General features: G+C 33.1%; 3 protein-coding genes across 4 annotated transcripts; all 3 read left to right on the plus strand.

The window, feature by feature from the left end:
• The first annotated feature begins 1609 nt into the window (after nt 1-1609).
• Nucleotides 1610-6791, plus strand: LOC114174238 (uncharacterized). The gene is made up of 8 exons (XM_028059035.2): nt 1610-1749; nt 1951-2079; nt 2222-2548; nt 3088-3141; nt 3529-3597; nt 3939-4079; nt 6020-6143; nt 6527-6791. The coding sequence occupies exons 2-7, from the start codon at nt 2028-2030 to the stop codon at nt 6139-6141; spliced, it is 765 nt and encodes a 254-aa protein (XP_027914836.1). The 5' UTR covers nt 1610-1749; nt 1951-2027; the 3' UTR covers nt 6142-6143; nt 6527-6791.
• Nucleotides 6792-8674: 1883 nt separating this feature from the next.
• Nucleotides 8675-14864, plus strand: LOC114173369 (putative apyrase 6). 2 transcript variants are annotated; one of them, XM_028057712.2, is made up of 9 exons: nt 8675-9369; nt 10507-10619; nt 10826-10933; nt 11423-11477; nt 11934-12125; nt 12227-12324; nt 12536-12732; nt 14138-14256; nt 14330-14864. In XM_028057712.2, exons 1-9 carry the CDS (start codon nt 8802-8804, stop codon nt 14347-14349), a joined length of 1470 nt encoding a protein of 489 aa, XP_027913513.1. In that variant the 5' UTR covers nt 8675-8801; the 3' UTR covers nt 14350-14864. The 2 variants fall into 2 exon arrangements, with proteins under 2 accessions (XP_027913513.1, XP_027913512.1); XM_028057711.2 differs by having other exon boundaries at nt 8677-9369; nt 14138-14864.
• A 1788-nt stretch (nt 14865-16652) lies between these two features.
• On the plus strand, nt 16653-20552 carry MS1 (RING/FYVE/PHD zinc finger superfamily protein). Its single transcript, XM_028057548.1, has 3 exons — nt 16653-16941; nt 17620-17905; nt 19169-20552. The coding sequence occupies exons 1-3, from the start codon at nt 16653-16655 to the stop codon at nt 20550-20552; spliced, it is 1959 nt and encodes a 652-aa protein (XP_027913349.1).
• Nucleotides 20553-20854: the final 302 nt, after the last annotated feature.

The following is a 20854-nucleotide window of genomic DNA, read 5'->3' on the forward strand; positions in this document are numbered from 1 at the left end:
ACTCATTCTGGTAGAGGTAGGTCAATCTGGTATTCGCTTCTAAAAAAGTGTCAATTACATCCCAAATTTTAAAAAAGTGTTTCAATTAGGTCCATTTCAGACGGGGTTGACTAACGCTGTTAACGACGTGTCACGTGTCAATCTGTGATTTTTTTAATTTTTTTTTAATTTTTTGAAAAAAATAAAAATGTCACGTCACGAGTCAGGTCCATGTGTGTGACATGTGGCATTGTCAGTGTCACGTGACATTGTGTCACGTGGCATTGCAATGCCATGTGTCAGTGTCACTATCAGATGCCATTGTATTGGTTTCGATTTAGTCCCTATATATGTCTTTTTGTTTCAATTTAATACCTACTTATGTATATCTGATTCAATTTTGTTCCATTTTTTTAATAATTAAAATACTTTTGTAATTCATTTTTTATAAGATTAAAATTAATTAAGTATAAATATTTTTACAAAATCAAGTACTAATATTTATATTATTTCTTTCATTTTCATACCAAATTTATTATTTGTATAAATGTTATACTAATATTTTTTTTATTAAAAACGACTTTTTAACATATTACTTTATTAATTATTTTTTTTATTAAGTAATTATGTTTTGTTAATTTTTTTTTCAAAATAGAACAATATTGTCTCTTACTAATTTTAAGCCAAAATTTCTATTTGTATGAATGTTATACTAATTTTTTTGTATTAAAAATGACTTAATAAAATAACTTTTACCACTAAATTTTAATATAAATATCAAATACTTAATTTTTGTAAAAATTTTATACTTAATTATTTTTAATTTTATAAAAAAATGAATTTTTAATTATTAAAAAAATTAGGTCAAAATTGAATCAGATACACATAAGTAGGTACTATATTGAAACAAAAATACGTATATGGAGACTAAATCGAAATCACATAATGATATCTGATGGTGACACTGACATGTGACATCACAATGTCAAGTGGCATTGACAATGCCACCTGTCACACACAGGGACCTAACACGTGACATTTTTTTTTTCAAAAAATAAAAAAAACCAAAAAAAAAATAATAATAAAAAAATCACAAACTGACACATGACACGTTGTTAATGGCGTTAGTCAACTTCGTCTGAAAAGAACTTAATTGAAACACTTTTTCAAAAAATAGGATGCAATTGACACTTTTTTAGAAACGGGTACCAGATTAACACACCTCTACCAAAATAAATACCTTTCGAATAATTTAAATTTTCTTAATTTATAAATATTAGTTAGAATATATTCTTATCAAACACGACAAAATATTTGACGCCCTAAAAAGTCCCAAAAACCAAAAACTTTACAATTAACAATTACTCTAAGAAAGGACAAAAAAATATAAAAAGAGTCACATTTAATACATTTAATTTAACACAACAAAATAAGTGTAAATCTTTTTATTAATAGATTAATGGCATCACTTATGATTGGGGAAGCTTTCAATACGTTGAATCTCAATATTAATAATTGTTTACTTTTTTTAATGTAAATATTTAATTATTATTACTACAGTACTCATGAAGACAGGGACACATTCCTTATAAATCTTCCCGGTTGCCCCACTTCTGTTTTTTGATTCCTAGGAGTCTCCGTTTAGGGTTGTTTCCTTATTTATTTTTTCATTTAATTTATTTTCAGATATTTATATGTTGTCTTCATCTCAATAACCACCTTCTATCTTTCTTCACTTCACTCCATTTTCCTCCTCAAGAAGACAAAAAGGTACACACTACAAAAAATAAAAAATGTACTTGTTTTTCTTAGTACTAACTTTTGCTACTGTGCAACTCCTTTGTCTCTGTATCCTCTAGGGTTTTCTCTGTTTCTTTTGCTGTCATTTTCATCCATGTGCTGCCATTTTGTTTTTTTTGTGTGTGTGTGCGCTTTGGTCTCCTCCTCATGCATTTTCTTACTGCTTTTCAGAACTGTGCCAAATCTATGGGTGTTGATGTAGACTAACTTATGCTAAAATCCACTGTGGCGAGGTTACAAGTTGTGGCATGGTAGTTCAGAAAATGTCACAGGAACGTGTTAGCAAAATAAATGTGGATGGTTGGTGATGCTGCCCTTTATTCAATTTTCTCGTGCTTTGTGCACTTTACAATGTCAATGTTGGAATAGTTTTTGTATTTTGATCATAGATTATCTACAGTTTGTTATGTTAGTAGTTAAGAGTGTGGGTTTTGATGTGTAGCTACTAGAACTCGCTTAACTCAAATTCGGAAGCAAGCTAGATGTAACTACCTTTTATTGGATGAGAAGAGGGGTGGTGATAGCTGCTGCAAACATTCACAAGGAAAAATAATCCGCCTGAACCAAATAAAGCATCAAGCTCGGTGTAAAAGTGAGAATGATTTGTCACAGAAAAGAACTATTTCTGAGCCTGAAAATGAGCAACCAAAAGGTAGAATACTTCGATTGAGTCAGATCAAACGTCGAGCTCGGTCCAAAGACAATGCAACAGTGATAAATGGGACTGAGAAGCGTATGGATCAGAGTTTGCCTTGCAACAGCTTTAAAGGTGATTAATAAGGAAACTGATAGTGTGAAGAGAGGGACAATTCTTGAACTTTTCACAGTTTGATTTTGAACATGTTAAGTACTTATATTATTAGTATTAGGATTTCAATTGTGTGTCTGTGTCGTAAGTAGGAATGAGCAAGATGATTAGTATATATGAAATAAGACCACAAACCTACTGCATTAATATTTTGGATTGAAGATGGTGTCTTAGTTTCCTATATGTATGTTCATGACTCATTGGTGCTGAATTATTCCAAATATCCCCTCGAGAGTGATTCAAGAATCCTGAATTTGATGCTTGAGGGGAAGTACCAGTGTGGAAGAAAACTCACATTTGAAAGGGAGACTATTAGGATTTCAAGTGTGAGTTTTTATGTTATTTAAATGTTTAGTTTCTATTCAATAAGCAAAACTAGTTGAAGAACTTATTAGTACATCCAGTCAAATTAACTGAGTTGGAGCAGTGAGCAAGCATGTTTGCCTTTATATTGGTTCTTTTAGCAATCTAGGATTAACTAGTTGCTATCGTTGTTACAGATAAAGAAAATGTGGTTGCAGGGCAAGCTGTGAAGAACAATATCTGTCAAGGGGGTAAGGGTATTCCTTCCATAAATATCATTAATATATAGCAAGACTATGATTCCTTGACTTTGGTTGTTCTATAACGGTTACTAATGGAAGGAACATTGGTTGATGCTCCATACTATATGTATTATAGGCTATTTATAGTTCTCTTCAGTCATGTAATTCCTCAATTCAAGCACACGGTGAAATTGTACTGCATAGGTCAGCATCAAATTAATATGTAATATCCACTTATTAGTCTATAATTTTTTTAATGAGCTTTATTTTGAAGGTGGTAAATAGGTCGGTTCAGCCTGATGCTGACTTGATTGTTATGTTACTGTAATGATATATCATTATCTTTCGAAGTAGTAATTGATATTGACTTTCTTGTTCTCTGGATTTATCTTTCAGATTTCAATCCTTCTGTTCAAGGTGTTCCTGCACATAACTTATACAGAGGAGCCAGTCCACTGTCTGATGGTATGTTTCATATAGGTTCTGTATGAAGTAAAAAATTAGAAATTTGGTTTTAAACGAACTTCATTATAAAAAAATTATGTTAAGAATCGGATGAGCTATGCTCTTCTTACCTAATGTACAAAGAGTAAGCTGCAATCAATTGTATTTGTACTTAGTTTCAATTTGTACTTGTCATCATCTTATGCAAAATAGTAGGTCATGAATGTCTGTGTGTTTCTAATTTTTAACTTAGTGTGACTGTTAAATATGTACTAAGATTGACATTTTCTGGGTATTTAGCACTGGCAGTTTTGATTGGACTACAATCAATCACTAAATAATCTTTTATCAATTTGCTGCAGTATGGTGGGATGTTGAAAATCTGAAGGAACTTCAACGTACTGCGAGGAGATTAAGGATATTCAAGACTAAAAAGCTAAGACAACAATTAAGGACCGAGTGTAAACGAAATCCTTCCAATGCAAGTTTGCATGCGCTAACAGGTATGACCAAAGCACAATAGTTAATGAAATGTAATGATTTACTTTCATGTTCTCACAAACCACCTGAAACTGGTGGATGTATTATGGTGGGAATTGCAAGGTATGGTGGGACTTGAGTTCAACATTGTAATATAGGATATTTGTGTGATGTTTATAAGGCCTTGGGCTCTCCCATTAGAACGGATATCCTTTGTGGTGCAGCTTTCCTAAGGTTCTTTGCAAGTGGTGCGGATGATGATAGTCTTGCAATGCTTGGCACCATATCCTCTTCCACCATTTCATTTTGTGCATCCTCTACCATCACTTTAGTTTAATTCATTGTGTCACCAAAAGTTTGTCTCTCGTTGAACCATCAAAGAAAAACACGATTAAAGATGGCAATGTATCCATCAACATGATTTGTGAGTTTATAATAAAATAACTATCTTTCAGTCCTCTAAGAAACTTGATCATCTTGTTGGAAGTCTTACATCAATTAGAGATAAGACCAATTTACACTAAATATGTGAATGCAAACCTCACCTTACAAGCTGGTTTTATAAGATTGAGTTAGACTTAAAGTTCACTTGGTATTAAAGTCATGAGATAGAGTCCATTTTGGTGAAATTTGTTATTTATGAGGTTTATTGTTCCACTAGACATTGATCACGTATGGACACCATACTGAACCTGCTGAAGTGTCTGATTTAAAAATCGTTTTTTTCAGTCATTGACACGTCCAACCGTGTTAATGAGGACAAACATGATTAAGTTGAGAACTTAAAAAACTTATTGTGTAAGTAAGTTTCTACTATAATTATAGAAAAAGAGGAGCATATCTTACATAATTAGGATTATTTATATTATATATGTTTAGATTTGTATAATATAGAAATAAGGAGTAGGTCCTATGTATGTTTATATTAAATATTTAGAATATTTATATTTTTTGGGTCTTTGACACGTTTCACGTTTGACGCAGCCTTAATGAGGGCTAGCACGATGTTTTTTATTTTTGCAAGTTAAAAGCTAGAAAACTTATTGCATAAGTTTCTATTATAATTACAGAATTAAGGTACATATCTTATATAATCTTGGATTTTAGATTATATATATTGTTATGAGCTTTTTATTTGTTCTTGAATGTGAAATTCTTTGAAATTGTTAATTTATCTTTGGATAAATCTTAGCCGGAGTGTCTTCTTCGATGACAATGATGAAGAGGGGGTAAAATGTGTTAAATGAATTAGATTCTCTTTTCTCTTTTCGGACCTTAGATAGATTATATTATTTTTTGTACTAGGTAACAACATATTCAGATTGTTATATTTGACTAACTTTTTTTATAGATAATTTTGAATATATAAATCTTGATTGCCAATATAAAGAATTAATAATTTAGTGTGTGTGTATATATATATATTCCATGTCGATATCTGTGTATGTCCGATGTTTGTATCTATGTTCAGTCTCCTCCGTGTTGGTGAGTGTACATGCTACATGAGGTTGTATACGAAACATATGCTGCCAGCCAAAGAATGTCACAATGTTGTTTCATGCCAGCTTAGAACAGAGTGTGTTGAAGAGAAAAGTGCATTGAAGGTTAAGCAGACAAAAACCCCTGCACTAGGTGAGACAACATCTACGATAGAGTCGTTTAGGTACCACTAGAGAAGGACAAGAGTTCAGCAATTTGAGATTGTTTGTTCTGTGAAGGTTGGACTCGAGAGATTGTGATATATTTTTTCATTTCACATTATGTGTAATGTGAGAACCAATTGGATGTCCGTACTGGGTGCTGGCATTTATCTTCGTGCCCTTTCTGGTCAAATCACACATGATGGTTTTTTATTTTCAGATAGTTTTAATTCGTGCATCAAAATATTTTATTCTCAGAAGTTACAAATTAATCATTCGAGTATCAAATCCATACATATCTATCTAACAACTTAATGTATCAGCTGAAAACTCAGAAGCACCAAAGGAATTTATACCTATGAAAAGATTACGCTTAACTGAGTTGAGACGTGAAGCTCGTTTAGGGAATCACTTTCCTGCTATGCAAGGACTGCCAGGAAACTAGAGGTATTTACTCCTGATTGTCATGACAGGAAAACTGTAGCAAAACATTCTTGATGTTCAGTTTTGTTTTTCAAAAAATGGGTCCATGAGTGGTTTACATGTAATTGTTGACCGTAGCTATAGAAAGTATTTGCAACGGGTAGATGAGTTGGAAGTTCAACATTGAATAAAAATAAGTAAGATGACTAGTATATAAGTAAAATGATCATAATTCTATTGTCTTAAGATTTTGGATTGAAAGTGGTGTTTTTGTCTCTTATATGGACTTGTTCACGATTTATTGGTGTCGATAAATGTGTTTGTAAACAAAAACCTATGTTGACAACTCGTTGTATAGATTAATTGTAACACTCTTTGACTATGCATGAACATCACTTTGAATGTAGGTGTTGTTGATGTTGGATGAGGTATTGCAAGCTTTGATGGGAGACCAGCATTTTGTTTTTTTGTTTGTTTGTACAAATGTGACTTGGTAGTGAGCATTTTAAAGGGCTATTAAATGTATACAAGAACGAATCCTTACAAGGCTAATATGAACTCGTACCTTTTTTATGTATGAACATCCCATAACAAACTTTTGATTGACTCTATTTGGCAGAAAGAAACCCTGATTTGTTCGTATGAATCAGAAAATGACTGATATGGAGAATTTATACTGTATTTACATTTTTTATGAACCTATGTATGGATGTTCCATGACAAACGTTTGATTAGTTTGATTTTGTTGAATCCTTGATAAGCTCGTATGGAAACGATAAAGGATGGCTTCTAACTTCTAAGCATGCCTCAGAAAAATGTTAAAGAAATGTTGCTATTTTTGTCAATCTTGAAAGAGTGTATAACTTGCAATTTGTTTCTGTGAAAATACTTCTAGTTTTATATTTTATATTTATGGGTACTTATAAATATTTTATGTATATATTTTTTTAATTTTAAATAAAATTATTTAAAAATAGAACTTTAAAATATATATTTAGATAAATAAAATTATACTAAAATAAAAATTAAAAAAAAAGTTATTTAGAAATATAACTTCAATTTCATAAATTTAAATAAAAAATATTAACAATATAAAGCACAAATAAATGTGTTGAATCGATTTTATTCAAACATGAAATTCAAATTCAAAGTATTAAATAGGAAATGATATTCAGGAAGTAAGAATTTTAAGGAAGTTACAGGACTATTTCATTTTTGACAGAATATCCGTTTTTAAGAAGTGTCACTTTTTAAACGATTTTTTTGTGATTAATATTTTTTCAATAATAAATTTATTTTAACTAATTAATTTAAAAAAATTGAATAAAATTCACTTATAATTATTAATTTTATTTACAGGTTTTTCCACATTCATTTAATTAGCAACTGCTACCACTAAATATCCGCGAGACTATTTTTTTTTGTTATTCATCTACCCGTACAAATATAACAATTTTGAGAGAAAAGTGACGAAATTTGGAAAAGAAATTCAGAAATACCAAATTAATCTTTATATATGAATTAAACTTTTCTAATTAAGAAAAAGATCTTCATTTCTCTTTTTATTTTTTTTACTCAAAATAATTCAAAACAAGCACACGTAAAATCTAAAAAGAATATAATCATCATTTACTGTTATATCATAAAATAATTATAAAAAACTTTCATTAACTGTTAAAAATTATCTATAAAACAAATCGAATTAGTTAAATTAGTTAAAGTAAACTCTAAATAAGTTATAAATAATATATAAATATAGATATAATTTTAAACTTAAAATAATTATATATAAATATAATTTTAAAATATATGTAAAAAATAAAATAAGATATGTCGTAACGAAGGTCGCCCTTAAGACAATTTAAGGGTATAAGATTGTCTAGTATTTTTTAGGCAACACCTACTTAATTATCTGTCATTATCCTTAACAGATTAGAACTCAAATTTAGTTACCCCGGATTGACTATCAACGAGACATAAAGAGAGAGTAATTTTTTCTTTTAAGTTAGTAGAGTAATTTAGGTACAAAAATTGAAATATGGATTTAAAAGGTTAACATTTCTGATAATTGTGTTAATGATACACTGTTTCTGTAAATTTTAATTTTTTAAAAGCTTATTTAGTATTTCTATTTACGAGTTATCCAGGAATACTAGAACAGATTTCATACGTACACTACCATTCTATTAAATTTTTATGTCTCTTCATTCTTTCTATTTTAATTTATTGACTATATATATTCCAAATTTAGTTAGAAATTATGAAAAATCATTTTTATATCTTAATCATCCTTACAAATATTAATAATCAACCTATAAACTTCTTAAATATTTAATAATTATTCCTTTTTTTCCTAACACAAAAATTGGAATGTATATTGATATGATTATTATTGTTATCATAATTAGTGATGAATAATTATTCTCCCAATACAAGTAGTTTAGCAGAAGAAATCGACCCGAAGCCAAGCCCAGAGTCCGAACCAGAGGCTCAAGACCAACCCGAACCGAATATCAGGTTCGGCGAGGAAACTATTTGACGCAACGCCAGCACTTCGCACAAATCACAATCACGTTTTCTTTTCTTCTCTCTCTCTATCGGCATTTAGAGAGAGAACATCGCCGCCGGAAACTACTCCGGCGATAACATGACCTCCGATTCCTTCCGTCCCTCAGACCTTTGATGCGCCGATCGACTGCCCGTACTCGTGCCGGTTCGAATCGCAACGACGAAATGGATCCGATCAAAACACGCTCCACCAACCTCTTCGCTCGCAACCCTAAGTCCGCTCCATCGCGTTCCCTATCTTCCGTTCTCCTCCTCATTCTCGCGCTCTCGTTCCTCTTCCTCCTCTCCTACTGCGCGTTCTCCCACTCTGAAATTAGTTTCCGGTACCGGATCATCGTCGACGGCGGGAGCACTGGCACCCGCGTGCACGTGTTTAAGTACCGGTCGGGCAGCCCGTTGCAGTTCGGGAAGGAGAGTTTGGCCTCGATGCGCGTTAACCCGGGGCTGTCGGCGTTCGCGAAGGATCCGGATGGGGCGGGCGTGTCGGTATCGGAGCTGGTGGAATTCGCGAAAGGGCGGATCCCGAGGGTGAGTTGGGGGGAGACGGAGATTCGGTTGATGGCAACGGCAGGGTTGAGAATGCTGGACGCGGAGGTGCAGGAAAGGATTCTGCAGTCGTGTAGGAAGGTGTTGCGTAACTCCGGGTTCAAGTTTATGGACCATTGGGCTTCTGTTATCACAGGTTCTCTTTCTTCCAATTTCTCTCTCTCTCTCTCTCTCTCTCTCTCTCTCTTTGAGACCACATCTCAATTAGCCAAGGCTGTTATAACTGACAATTAAGACTACTGCGAGTGGCTATGTTCTCTTTTTGAATAATTAATGCAGATGTGTATTCAACTGCATTTATCTCGTTCTCATTGTGTTCGTGTGCGTGTGTGCAAATCAATGCTATACTCTTTTTTTCTTCTACGTGTATTGTAGTTGTGATACTTTGGAGGGCTTGTCTGCTAGTGGCCAGTGGTGAGGATCTGCAGATGTTTAGCTAATGAGACAGGCCATGATTACAATAGTGACGCGCTGCTTTTCTGTTGTTTTTACTGTTTTCAGATATTTATATGGGAAATGTTGAGATTGAGAGAGTATTTTTTATACAAATATATGGAGTTGCGAGATGATGGGAATGTAAATAGATTTTTTAACTATGCCTGCCTGAAAAGTTTTACCATGAATGAAGTAAAAGTGTAGGATTTGGTGTTTAGTTATTAACTGGAATGTTTTAAGAAAGGGATGGTGATGGAACTTTGCACATGGGAGCTTTGTTGATGGAATAGCTTTGTTAGTGTGTGAGAGAGGGGGTTTGATGACTTGAAGCAGAAGGATCCTTATGCTGGTGTCGTTTTTTTTTTGTTCTTTTTCTCCTGTTTTATGGATTTCTTAAGCTTTTCAACTGCAATACGTTTATTCCTCTCCCGTAGTATAGACGGGAAATAGTTGTAGTTGATGAGCACACAAGATTTCGGACTTCAGGGTTTGATGGAATTTCTATAAGTTTGGGCTTGATAATTGTTCTGGCGTTGGATCTTTATGATGAAATCCCCCCAGTGTTCATAACATCTGCATGAAATTGAGTGGTGATATGATGTCTCAAGATTTATTACGTAGTGAACCAATTATCACATCATCTAGTTTACTCATTTGCTTTTATGTTTTCCAATCATAGTTTGACTTTCAATCATGCAATGTGTTCTTGTTAGAAAATCGTAAAGTAAATGCGATGCTTCTTTTGTTTTATCCACCTACTTAATTTTGTAATGCTTTCTTAGTTTTTTGTAGAACCACCGTTTTGTTGGCTTCTTATGGTATTATTCTGGTTGTAAAGGTTCTGATGAAGGAGTTTATGCTTGGGTTGTTGCTAATTATGCACTTGGCACTCTTGGAGGTGATCCTTTGGATACAACTGGGATTGTTGAACTTGGTGGTGCTTCTGCTCAGGTACAAGTTCATAGTTTTTGATTATTTGATATTCCAAAATCTTACTTTTAGAATCCAAATTATTTTTACAGTTAAATTTATATAATTTGACTGCAATTTACTTGGTGAGTTTTAAAGCCAAATTGTTATAAAGAAAGCTCCACCTTTCTGGTTAGGCTCATACATACTGTTGGAAATATGACGAATTGATTTGTACCTTACTTTAGGTGACCTTTGTATCAAGAGAACCGGTGCTTCCTTCTTTCTCAAGAACTGTTAAATTTGGGAATATCACTTACAAGCTTTACAGCCACAGCTTTCTTCATTTTGGCCTGGTGACTGTTTTATCTCTCTGTCCTGTTCTATAGTCATGATAGCATGTGTATATCTGTCAGTATTCTGCATCCTAAATCACTCAAATGATTTTACACTGAACAAAAAGGTAAGCTCAATTTTGTTACCATTGCTTGACATTTCATTTAGTCCCTACATGGAAAAAGTCTACAGTTCAATGAAACGATTTCTACTGTTTCAGAAATCTTGCTTTAAATAATGTTTTGATCATTCAAATGTTTGACAAGACAGGAATTTTCTAAATATGATAATGATAGGGACTGATTACTAACATATTTTCACGTAGGGGACAAATAATGAAATGGTAATTTTGTTTGGATCAAAACTTTATTTCCTTAATGATTTTTATTGGTCCCTTTTAATTCAATCCGATTCTCTTTGCCTGTCACATGGCTAATAATGTGTTCTATTTCTATGCACTTGGAATGGTACCAGTGATTTGCACTTTCTGATAACTTCTCATTCTGCAGAATGTTGCTCACGACTCATGGAAAGAAGGACTTGTATCAGGAAAATTTGGCTTGGGTAATTATATGGGTCACATTGTTGTACTGTTATATGTCATCTTGAAACTTAATTACCAAACTGTATGATGGTTGGCATTGATTTTTACAGTTTTGAACTTTGACGCATGAAATTCTTCTGACATGCATACCTACTATCGGTAGTAATGTTTTTCTTACAAAGTGATTTTAGGTCTAACTCAAACCTACAAAACTAGTTTGTAAGATCAGATTTCCACTTTACTTATATCCTATAATGTGTGGTGAATTTTTCCAACTTTTTGGGGATGAAAATTACTTAAGGTTGAAAATTACTTAAACTAGGGTAGTGATATTTCGCCAATTCCTTCTTTCACTTTGATTTGAAAACCTGCTTCCATTTCTCTATTTTTACTAACTATTTACAGTCATTCAGTAGAGATAGTGGCTTCAGATGGTAATATTATTTGGTATTGATTCTTTACTCTCCTCAGTGCAGCTTCTCAATCTCTTCAAGAAAGGTTGCGGATAGATCCTTGTACTCCTACTGGATACTCTTACAGTGCTGAGTCATTGAAGTTACCTCCTAGCTCGGAGAGTGAAAAGGTCCGTTCTCTTTTCACTGTCCAAACAATGGGGAACTTTTCAGAGTGCAGATCGGCAGCACTTATGTTGCTACAAAAAGGGAAAGGTCATATTTTCAATAATTTTTTACTGTTAAGATTCCCTTTAAAATGAAGTTTTCTTCACTGTTGTTTTGTATTAAAGTTGGTTATTTTGTTATTTATGCAGAATCATGCTCCCATCAACACTGTCACATGGGATCAACGTTCATACCAAATCTTCAGGGGAATTTTCTGGCCACAGAAAATTTCTATCACACATCAAAGGTTCTTTTTATACTTATATGCTTCTTTTACTGTTGTCCAGTATAATTGTGCAAAATGTTATTGTCTTAAAGCAATGCATTAGAGAAAGGAGATAGCAGTAATGTACTGTAACTCCTATTATTTCTCAGGCTTCTGACACGCAGCATGGTCTGCTACTATTTTAATTATCCATATGTCATTATGAGCACTGATTCTTGAATCTTTTTTTCAGTTTTTTGGATTGCGGCCGAAGGCCTATCTGTCCAAGTTGATGACTGCTGGGCAAGAATTCTGTGGAGAGGATTGGTTAAGGCTGAAGGAAAAATATGTTTCCCATAATGAGGAAGATTTACTTCGGTATTGCTTCTCTTCAGCATATATTGTTGCTATGCTTCACGACAGTCTTGGAATTGCTTTGGATGATGAGAGGTATTCTTGTTTTTTATTTAAGGTATTTGAGTACATTGAGGTTGATAATATTATTGGCACTGATCATTTAGTCCCATTTGTACATGAAACAAATATTTTAGGGCAAAAAATCCTAATAACTTCCAGTAGTTTGCTGAATTAACACTGCATACACTGGCCACCTTTAACGTAAATTGTATTAAGTTATGGAAAAGCTTATTTCATTTTTTTCTTATCTTCTTTTCAAATTGTTTATGAAGAAGTTTCTTCAAACATGTTTCTTGACATAATGAGGGGCTCCATGAGGTGTTTGGGTTTTCTCATTGAAGGTCGGTCTCCATGAGGTGTTTGGCTATGAATTTCTGATGGGAAATATTTGGGTACTTTTGGAGTGGACAAAAAATTGTGATTTTGGTGGTTCAGGCTTGGTTGTTTAACTGCCAAATGGAGGATTTTATGCTGTTTCGGTGGCTGAATGGGGAAGGCTTGGTGCAGGCCTGTAGGGTAGATGAATGGAAGCTTCAAGGCCTGGTGGCTGTCGCATATTGCACCACTTCAGTGGATTTACTTGGGGGCAGCAGCGAAGGTCATACTAGGAAGAGTCAAGTGAAAAATGAAAAGGAAAGACAGAAGAGATGAGGAAACAGACACGTTTTCATTACAAAAAGTTTAGGCTTAAATATGTTTAGTCCCTGTAAAATTAATGAATTTTAATTTTACATCATTAATTTTACAGACCTACTGGTCAGGAATAACAACTCTCTCCTCACCATATAGAAAGATGAACACAAAGCCACATGTTGAATCTCGAAACTGAGGTCATGTCAAATGGCAAAAGGCAAAATAGGGTTCAGAGCTGGGTCGGCTCTCAGGTGTTTGAGAAAAAGTTATTTTTGATGAGCATAGTGGGTATGTCCGATTCCACCAATCCTGTTTCTAAGCATGGTGCTCCCACACAAACTAACTAGATCTTTTGGGTTAAGATCGGTGGGTCTGGCAAAAGTCTGAATTGTGTGATCTTGGGATTAGGGTTGTGATTTTAACTACCTTTGTAGCAATTGTAATTTTCCCAAAATTCTTCAATGTTTTTTTATTCGATTTATGTTGACATATGTAACACCTCATGACTTAGTCACCGTTTTCTTTTTTATCTTACTCTCCAATATATTCACATATCATTCATTGAAATTTATTAGAAGTTAGAAAACTATGAGTTGCTCATTAAAGATTTCCTACGATGGCATTTTTGTTTCTGGATGCCTTTATTTTCCTCGGTTCAATTGGTAATCAATTTTTCACTCATGTTTGTGTGCTTGCACTTGCTTTTGTCCGTTTCTGGTTGGGATTGCATATATTTTCTGTTTCATCATGTCAATGCATCTGTGTTCTTGTTGGCTGCATCTTACTGACTGGAATTGTTGGGCAGGGTCAAGGTTGCTAGTGAGGTGGGAAGTATTCCGCTTGATTGGGCTTTGGGAGCTTTTATTCTGCAAACAACAGCTGATGCAGATTTACAGAACCATAACTGGATTGCCACCATTTTCAGTGATGAATCGCCTACTCTCCTCTCAATTATTGGATTTTTATTAGTGTTGTTAACGGCATGGTCTATATCTAGGTGGAGGAAACCTCAGTTGAAGACAATATATGATCTAGAAAAAGGACGCTATATTATCACGCGCATTGGTAGATAAGGCTTGATGGTAGAGCAGATCATGGTTCTTGGTTTACATACGTGGAGGCCCTGTTGTGATTATGATGAAAATATTTATCCTTTTCTAACTTGATGGTCAACTACTGAAGGCCATGCCAGCCGAGGCTCAAATAGTATTATGGAGTTACTCTTCCCGAGGAACTAGTGTAGAGTAGGACGTATATTTGTTGTTTAGTGGAAATTCAGGAATTGTTTGTTGCGCCACTCGCTTCACTGGTTATAGATTACAGTAAGGCAAGAAGTGGAGCAGGTGAGCCTAGGAATTGCTAGGAGGAACTAAATGCCGCATCCTTCAACGGAAAACACCTTATGTGCTATATTTGTACCAAACTCTATACAAAAGTTTGTCAATTGCTACATACAGTAGAAATTCATCATTCCCTACCTGGGAACCTTGTTGCGGAAGCTGATTATTATAGGATACATGATTTTATTGGAATGGCTTCCAAATTTGAATGATTAGATCACATAACATGACATCTCATTAGTTTGTGGTGTAAGTAACTAGCACAATGTTTCGTGTAACTAAATATACGTTACGTTCCCAAAATTCCATTGAAGAACTAATCCGATAAGATATGGAATCACTGGCATTCGGAATGAAAATTGTTGATTTAGTTTACTAGGAGAATTGCTGTTTAATAGAAGGTTCAGCTTGTTCTCACAAGATGCAATTGCACTATTTCTCTAACATCTGATAATAACACAAAGGGGCGGTTAGGGGGTAATCTCCTTTTGTATTATTGTCATATAAAAAATGTACTAAATTAGATTTGGACATGTTTGGGACAGTCAAAGTTTGAACATTTTAATTGCTGTTTCTAGAAGACAATGTTTTCACCACATTAGAAGAAGTTCTCGAAGAATATAGTAGAAACGTTTGTAATTATGATTTAAAGTGGACACTCGTCTCACATCTAAGCATGCAGACAAAAATATCTCAGACTCCATTAGGACCATTAATATTTTTTCACTTCTATAGATTTGTTAATGGGCTTATTGGTCATCTTGATATTCCCTACATAAGGTGGTATGAGAAATGTCTTCGTGTACAAATATTTATCGTAATTATACCTCTAATATGTTTTGTCTATCATCTAATATGTTTTATCTGTATTGGGATTCATTCGCTCCTGAAAAGTTCTCGATTAAACCAATGATTTGATTTAATTCATGATCAAAAACTTTATAAAAGAGAAAAATGGTTAATTAAAATAATCGTGACCATCCGTTTTACTTTTCATAAATTCATTTGTATTTAGGTTCATAGCATACAAAATAGCTAAATAAGCATCCAATAATATCTGATGGACCAAGTTTAATATATTGAAGAGGATTTTTTTTTTCTTTGACAGTACGAGGAAGCTAACATTAAGTGGAAATACTTTTTATTTACATTTTTTTTCCAATACGTATACTTCAACTGTCAATTTTTATTTATTTTGTAGAATGCTTCAAATGTCATTTTTTATTCTATATTTGTAGAGTGCTTCAAGTGTCATACGTATACTGCATGAGATCTGAGAGTAGCAAACGTAGTAACGAATTTAGATCTTGTTTGATAGTTTTTTTTTTTTTAAATAAACATTATTTTAATTTATGCATGTATTACACAGCTTCTTCCAACATCATAAAGAACTTATAATTTTCTCTTACTTTCTCTATTTATCCTTTAAGAAACATCCGGTGAGTAATTAAAGAAAGAAATATGTGGTACAGGCAAAGAACTAAAAACAAGTTTGAAATGGACAAGAAGAAATTTGAGTTAATGGGTTTTATAATAACCCTGTTATCAAAGTAATGACATGCATGAAAAATGCAAGTTCAATTTAAGAAAACACGTCCCTTACGGTAGTTAGACAACAAATGTTGCATTTGCCTGAGTTCCTACAATATAGGAATCAACTACTCCAACATGATGATAGATTTTGTAGGAAACGAAGAGGCTATAATTGCATGCTACCCATACTTTACTTCAAAACACCAACCATTTCGTATGTTACTGCGATAAACTTTCAAAGAAACCCATTTTTGAAACAAGTCATGCAAATAGAAGGTACACAAGTCAGTGCAACTCCTTTGTCACCATGTCCAATTTTATTTCAAGGCACCATGTGTGTGAGTGTGAGTGAAACAAGAACCATATATATAACACTTTTTATGGTTTCAACATGCTTGAACTTCCAAACAACACATTGTTTGTTTTGGCTTCACAAAATCGAAGGCCATGTTGAATGTTGACGTGAATGGGAACAACAAAAGGAAGAGGTGTGGGAGGGTTTTCAGGTTCAAGAACTTTGCTGAACCTGGTTATCCTGTTATGTTTGGTGGGCCATTTCGTGAGAATGTGAATTCATTGCTTGAATATGCAAATTTGGAGACTCATTTAAGCATGCCAATGTGGTCTTTTCAACTTGAAGTTCATCATCACCCTCCTTTGCATATCTTGCTGTTTGTGATTGAAGAGCCAACACAAGCACTGCTCAATCGTCATTGCAAGCATTGTCAATACGTTGGTAATGTTCATCCTTGGCTTGGAACTCTAATTCATAGAAGAATATATATTATGCTACAACCATCTTTGTCAAAACTAAAAAATGTTATTTTATGACACATTAAATATGTTTTCAGTTCTAAACAAATTGAAAATCTTCTATATTTCGAACTTTGATATATTTTTATCTTTAAATTTTGAAAATAATGTCTTTTTAACTAAATTATATTAATTGTTTTAAACTTGTTAATCAGTGTTTTAGATCGAAGTTTGGAATATGACAAACAACGTGAACAAATTAACACTACAAGAAAATTATTAAATAATGACTAATTTTAATAACTAAAAATAATTAGTTATTATAGTGACTAATTGGATACCAATTTATAAACTAAAAAATATTGGTATCTAAATTAGTCACATTATAGTGACTAATTATTTTTTGTCACTAAAATTAATTATTGTTTAAAAATTTTCTTGTAGTACAAATGCTAACGTGAAATGTATTTGACATGATAAAAAAATTCAAATCAGTTAGATTAAAAAATTATATCCCATTTTTTAAGTAAAAAGTTTGAAACAAACAAATTCAAAGTGAAAATTTAGAAAGTAAAAACATATTTAATCTTTTTACGAATAATAAAACAAGATGTTTATTGATTTTGATGAATGATGTTGGTTAAATTTGGATATAGCACAGGCTGGGGAAACCATTTGATCTGCAACAAGAAGTATCACTTTGTGTTACCCTCAAAGGAGGCACTTGGTAGCTGCAGGAACTGTGAAGGGTGCTGTGAGGGAAGTGCTACAGTTAACAATGGTAAGTCAAAGTTAATTGAATTACAGGGTCATATGATGCATGGTGTTTTTCACTCTAATGGATTCGGCCATTTGCTATGTGTCAATGGATTGGAAATGGGTTCTAATTTGGCTGGAAACCAGATCATGGACTTTTGGAACCGTTTGTGCAAGGGATTGCAAGCAAGGTCAATTCATTTTTATTTATCAATAAATTTTCGTTTTTTATCCTTTTGTAAATATCTATTCAAAGTTTTATCCACACAACACTAAAATTGTTTACAAAGTTATGAGTTTCACAGATAAAGTTATCTTTTTTTTCTTTTGGCACTCTTTGCGTACAAAGATTCAACTGATTTGTAGTATTTGCTTAAGGTGACTGATAAGGTAAAAAGTTACTAGCATACTTTTTCAAATTTTTATTCGTAAATTAAATAGATTTTAATTGATAAAAAACATTGAAATTGGTACCATGTTTTTCGTAATTTTTACTGATAGAATTTTAGAAAATTCTCAGACAAAGTTATTAGTTGTAGTAATATGAATTTGATTTTCTTAAATAACATCTTAAATTTGACATTAATAACAAAAAAGTTGAGAATTCCGCACGTAAACAACATATGGTTATAGAAAAACTCTTAAGAAAAATCTAAATTTACATAATTGTAAAATGTGAAAGGTTTGTATTCATAATTTAATTTATTTACTGATATGATTATTCTTGTCCCTACTTTTTATTCTATTTTTTTTCTTCTCTCTATTGTCTTCTATAATGTTAATTCACATCTATTTTTCCTTGTAATAGAGAATTTTACCAAGAGTATCAAGAGCTCACTTTTTAATATTTTTTTACGACAAAAACACTATGGTTAGTTATAAATATTAAAAATTATAAAACCAAAAATGAGAGTCATTATTAGAATCACCCATAGAAATTTGTGATTCCAACAAAAATTAGTCAAAAGTAAAAAAAAAAATAATAATTTGAATACCATGTTACTAACATTTCTCCAATTCCATTTCATTATGAGATGATATCTTCTTCTAAGTGTAGATTTTAATAAATCAAGCCTATTGATTTTTCTTTTCATAACTTTCACATTTTGTAACTTGTCTTTTCACAACAACATAGATTAATTAGATAAAAGGGAAAGTAAAGAAGCATCTTCAATACTATTTTGAAACCGGATTCCATAATTTCATTCGTGTATTTTATCATCCTTTATATTTATTGTCTCTCCATGCATTGGCATGCTAAAAAGTTAAGATGAATGTAAAAGACATTATATCAAACAGTTATTCTATTCCATTACTAATATGATGTAATGCACAGTTTACAGATAAGTTTGTTCTAACATATTGTGTTCTAAAAAGGTGACATACAAAGATCTCATAACTATTTGTGTAGCAATGAAAGAAAGTTCAAAACTAATGGATGTATACATGTTTAGGAAGGTGAGTTTGAATGACATTTCACAGAAGAAAGGAATGGAACTGAGACTTGTGAATGGAATAGCATACAGTGAATCATGGTTCAGTCGATGGGGTTACAAATTCGGCAGAGGAAGCTATGGTGTAACTCAATCCATGTACCAGAAAGCCATAGAAGCAATAAGAAGCATGCCACTGTACTTGATCACACACCACATCACCAATTCCAACCACGCCATTCCACTCATCTTCTCAAAATATCAAACACTTTCAGATCAGACCCTAGTTACCCTCGGTGACCTCTTCTCTTACATGTTAGACCTCAAATCACGTCTTCCTCCAGAAACCTGCATTGCCTCTTACAGCACAACTGCATTGGTCGAGACCAATTGTCGTTGGTCACCGAAAAGGATTGAGATGGCAACAAGGGTCATTGTTGAGGCCTTGAAAAAAACTGAGTTCAGATGGGTTTCACGGCAAGAGGTTAGAGATGCTGCTCGTGCATACATTGGAGACACGGGTCTGTTAGATTTTGTGTTGAAGTCCTTGGGAAACCATGTTGTCGGAAACTACCTCGTTCGTAGAAGCTTGAACCCTGTGACCAAAGTGTTGGAGTATTGCTTGGAAGACATTTCTAAGGTTTACCCTTGTAATGAAAGTGTGGTAATGAGTAACAAAGTGAAGGACAAGTACAAGATCACAAGAACTCAAGTGATGAAAGACATGCTTTTTCTGTACAAGTATATTCTCATAGACCCTAAACCTATCATGGGGTCAGAATTTCTCTCAGCTATACCATTAGCAGCAAGGATAATTCTTGACACCAAGTATTTTATAAGAGATTACTGGGAAGATTTTTCTCTCCAAGTTGAAGTAGGTTCAGAAGAAAAACTCAACCTTTACTGCACAATTTTGGTGAGGAATGATGGTGATGGTGATGTGTACCTAAACAAGGCCTTTATGCCACCCTATGAATGTGTCATACTGAAAAGAAATTCTACTGTGAATGAGTTGAAGGTGGAGGTTGAAAGAAGGTTTAGAGAGATTTATTGGGGGTTGAAGAGTTTTGTGGTGGAATCAGTTCAGAATTTGAGTGTGAACGATGGAACTGAAATGGTTTTTGGAGTGACCAAAGTGGGTGAAAAGATTGTGGTTGAAGGTCGTGACAGCAACATGAGAGAAAATATGATTGAGCAAATGTGTGAACGTGATCCAAATAGTGGTGCAGTGGATTGTAGTTGTGGAACCATTGAAGATGATGGTGAAAGAATGGTGTCGTGTGATATTTGTGAAATTTTGCAACACACTCGATGTGTTAGAATTCCAAACGACGAAGAGATTCCTCATATTTTTCTCTGCAAAAAATGTGAACAAGAAATTGTATTGCTTCCTTCTTTGCCATGATTATACCATCGTGAATTTCTTTCATCATGTTTATTCATTGCTTTGAGGTTCAACAATAAGAATTGTGGGCTTCACATTTTTTTTTAGCAAACAAATTGGGCTCGCAAGCTTCATCAATGTTTTCACGTTTTAGTAACTTATGGGAAGAGAGAGATTCCTTATCAGATTACATATTATTCTTATTAAAGTTTTAATTAGGTTTCAAATTTTTCATAAATTTGGATAATTTTTTAATAGATTTTTATTAAATTTGTTTGGTCTAGAGCTATAAAAAAAGTGTATGTTTTCTCAATTGACATTTA

The sequence above is a fragment of the Vigna unguiculata genome, chromosome 2 (assembly GCF_037176805.1).
Source record: "Vigna unguiculata cultivar grain cowpea cultivar isolate G323 ecotype 2 chromosome 2, ASM3717680v1, whole genome shotgun sequence".
Classification (NCBI taxonomy): Eukaryota; Viridiplantae; Streptophyta; class Magnoliopsida; order Fabales; family Fabaceae; genus Vigna; species Vigna unguiculata.

Bases quoted from the DNA above. Each gene is read 5' to 3' on its own strand.
- LOC114174238 (XM_028059035.2), top strand. From the start codon at position 2,028: ATGGTAGTTCAGAAAATGTCACAGGAACGTGTTAGCAAAATAAATGTG. The intron at 2,080-2,221 runs GTTGGTGATGCT...TTTGATGTGTAG, and splicing joins TAGCAAAATAAATGTGGATG to CTACTAGAACTCGCTTAACT. The intron at 4,080-6,019 runs GTATGACCAAAG...TTAATGTATCAG, and splicing joins AAGTTTGCATGCGCTAACAG to CTGAAAACTCAGAAGCACCA.
- LOC114173369 (XM_028057711.2), top strand. From the start codon at position 8,802: ATGCGCCGATCGACTGCCCGTACTCGTGCCGGTTCGAATCGCAACGAC. The intron at 10,934-11,422 runs GTGACTGTTTTA...CTCATTCTGCAG, and splicing joins GCTTTCTTCATTTTGGCCTG to AATGTTGCTCACGACTCATG. The intron at 11,478-11,933 runs GTAATTATATGG...TCCTCAGTGCAG, and splicing joins ATCAGGAAAATTTGGCTTGG to CTTCTCAATCTCTTCAAGAA.
- MS1 (XM_028057548.1), top strand. From the start codon at position 16,653: ATGTTGAATGTTGACGTGAATGGGAACAACAAAAGGAAGAGGTGTGGG. The intron at 16,942-17,619 runs GTAATGTTCATC...GATATAGCACAG, and splicing joins CAAGCATTGTCAATACGTTG to GCTGGGGAAACCATTTGATC. The intron at 17,906-19,168 runs GTCAATTCATTT...ATACATGTTTAG, and splicing joins TGCAAGGGATTGCAAGCAAG to GAAGGTGAGTTTGAATGACA.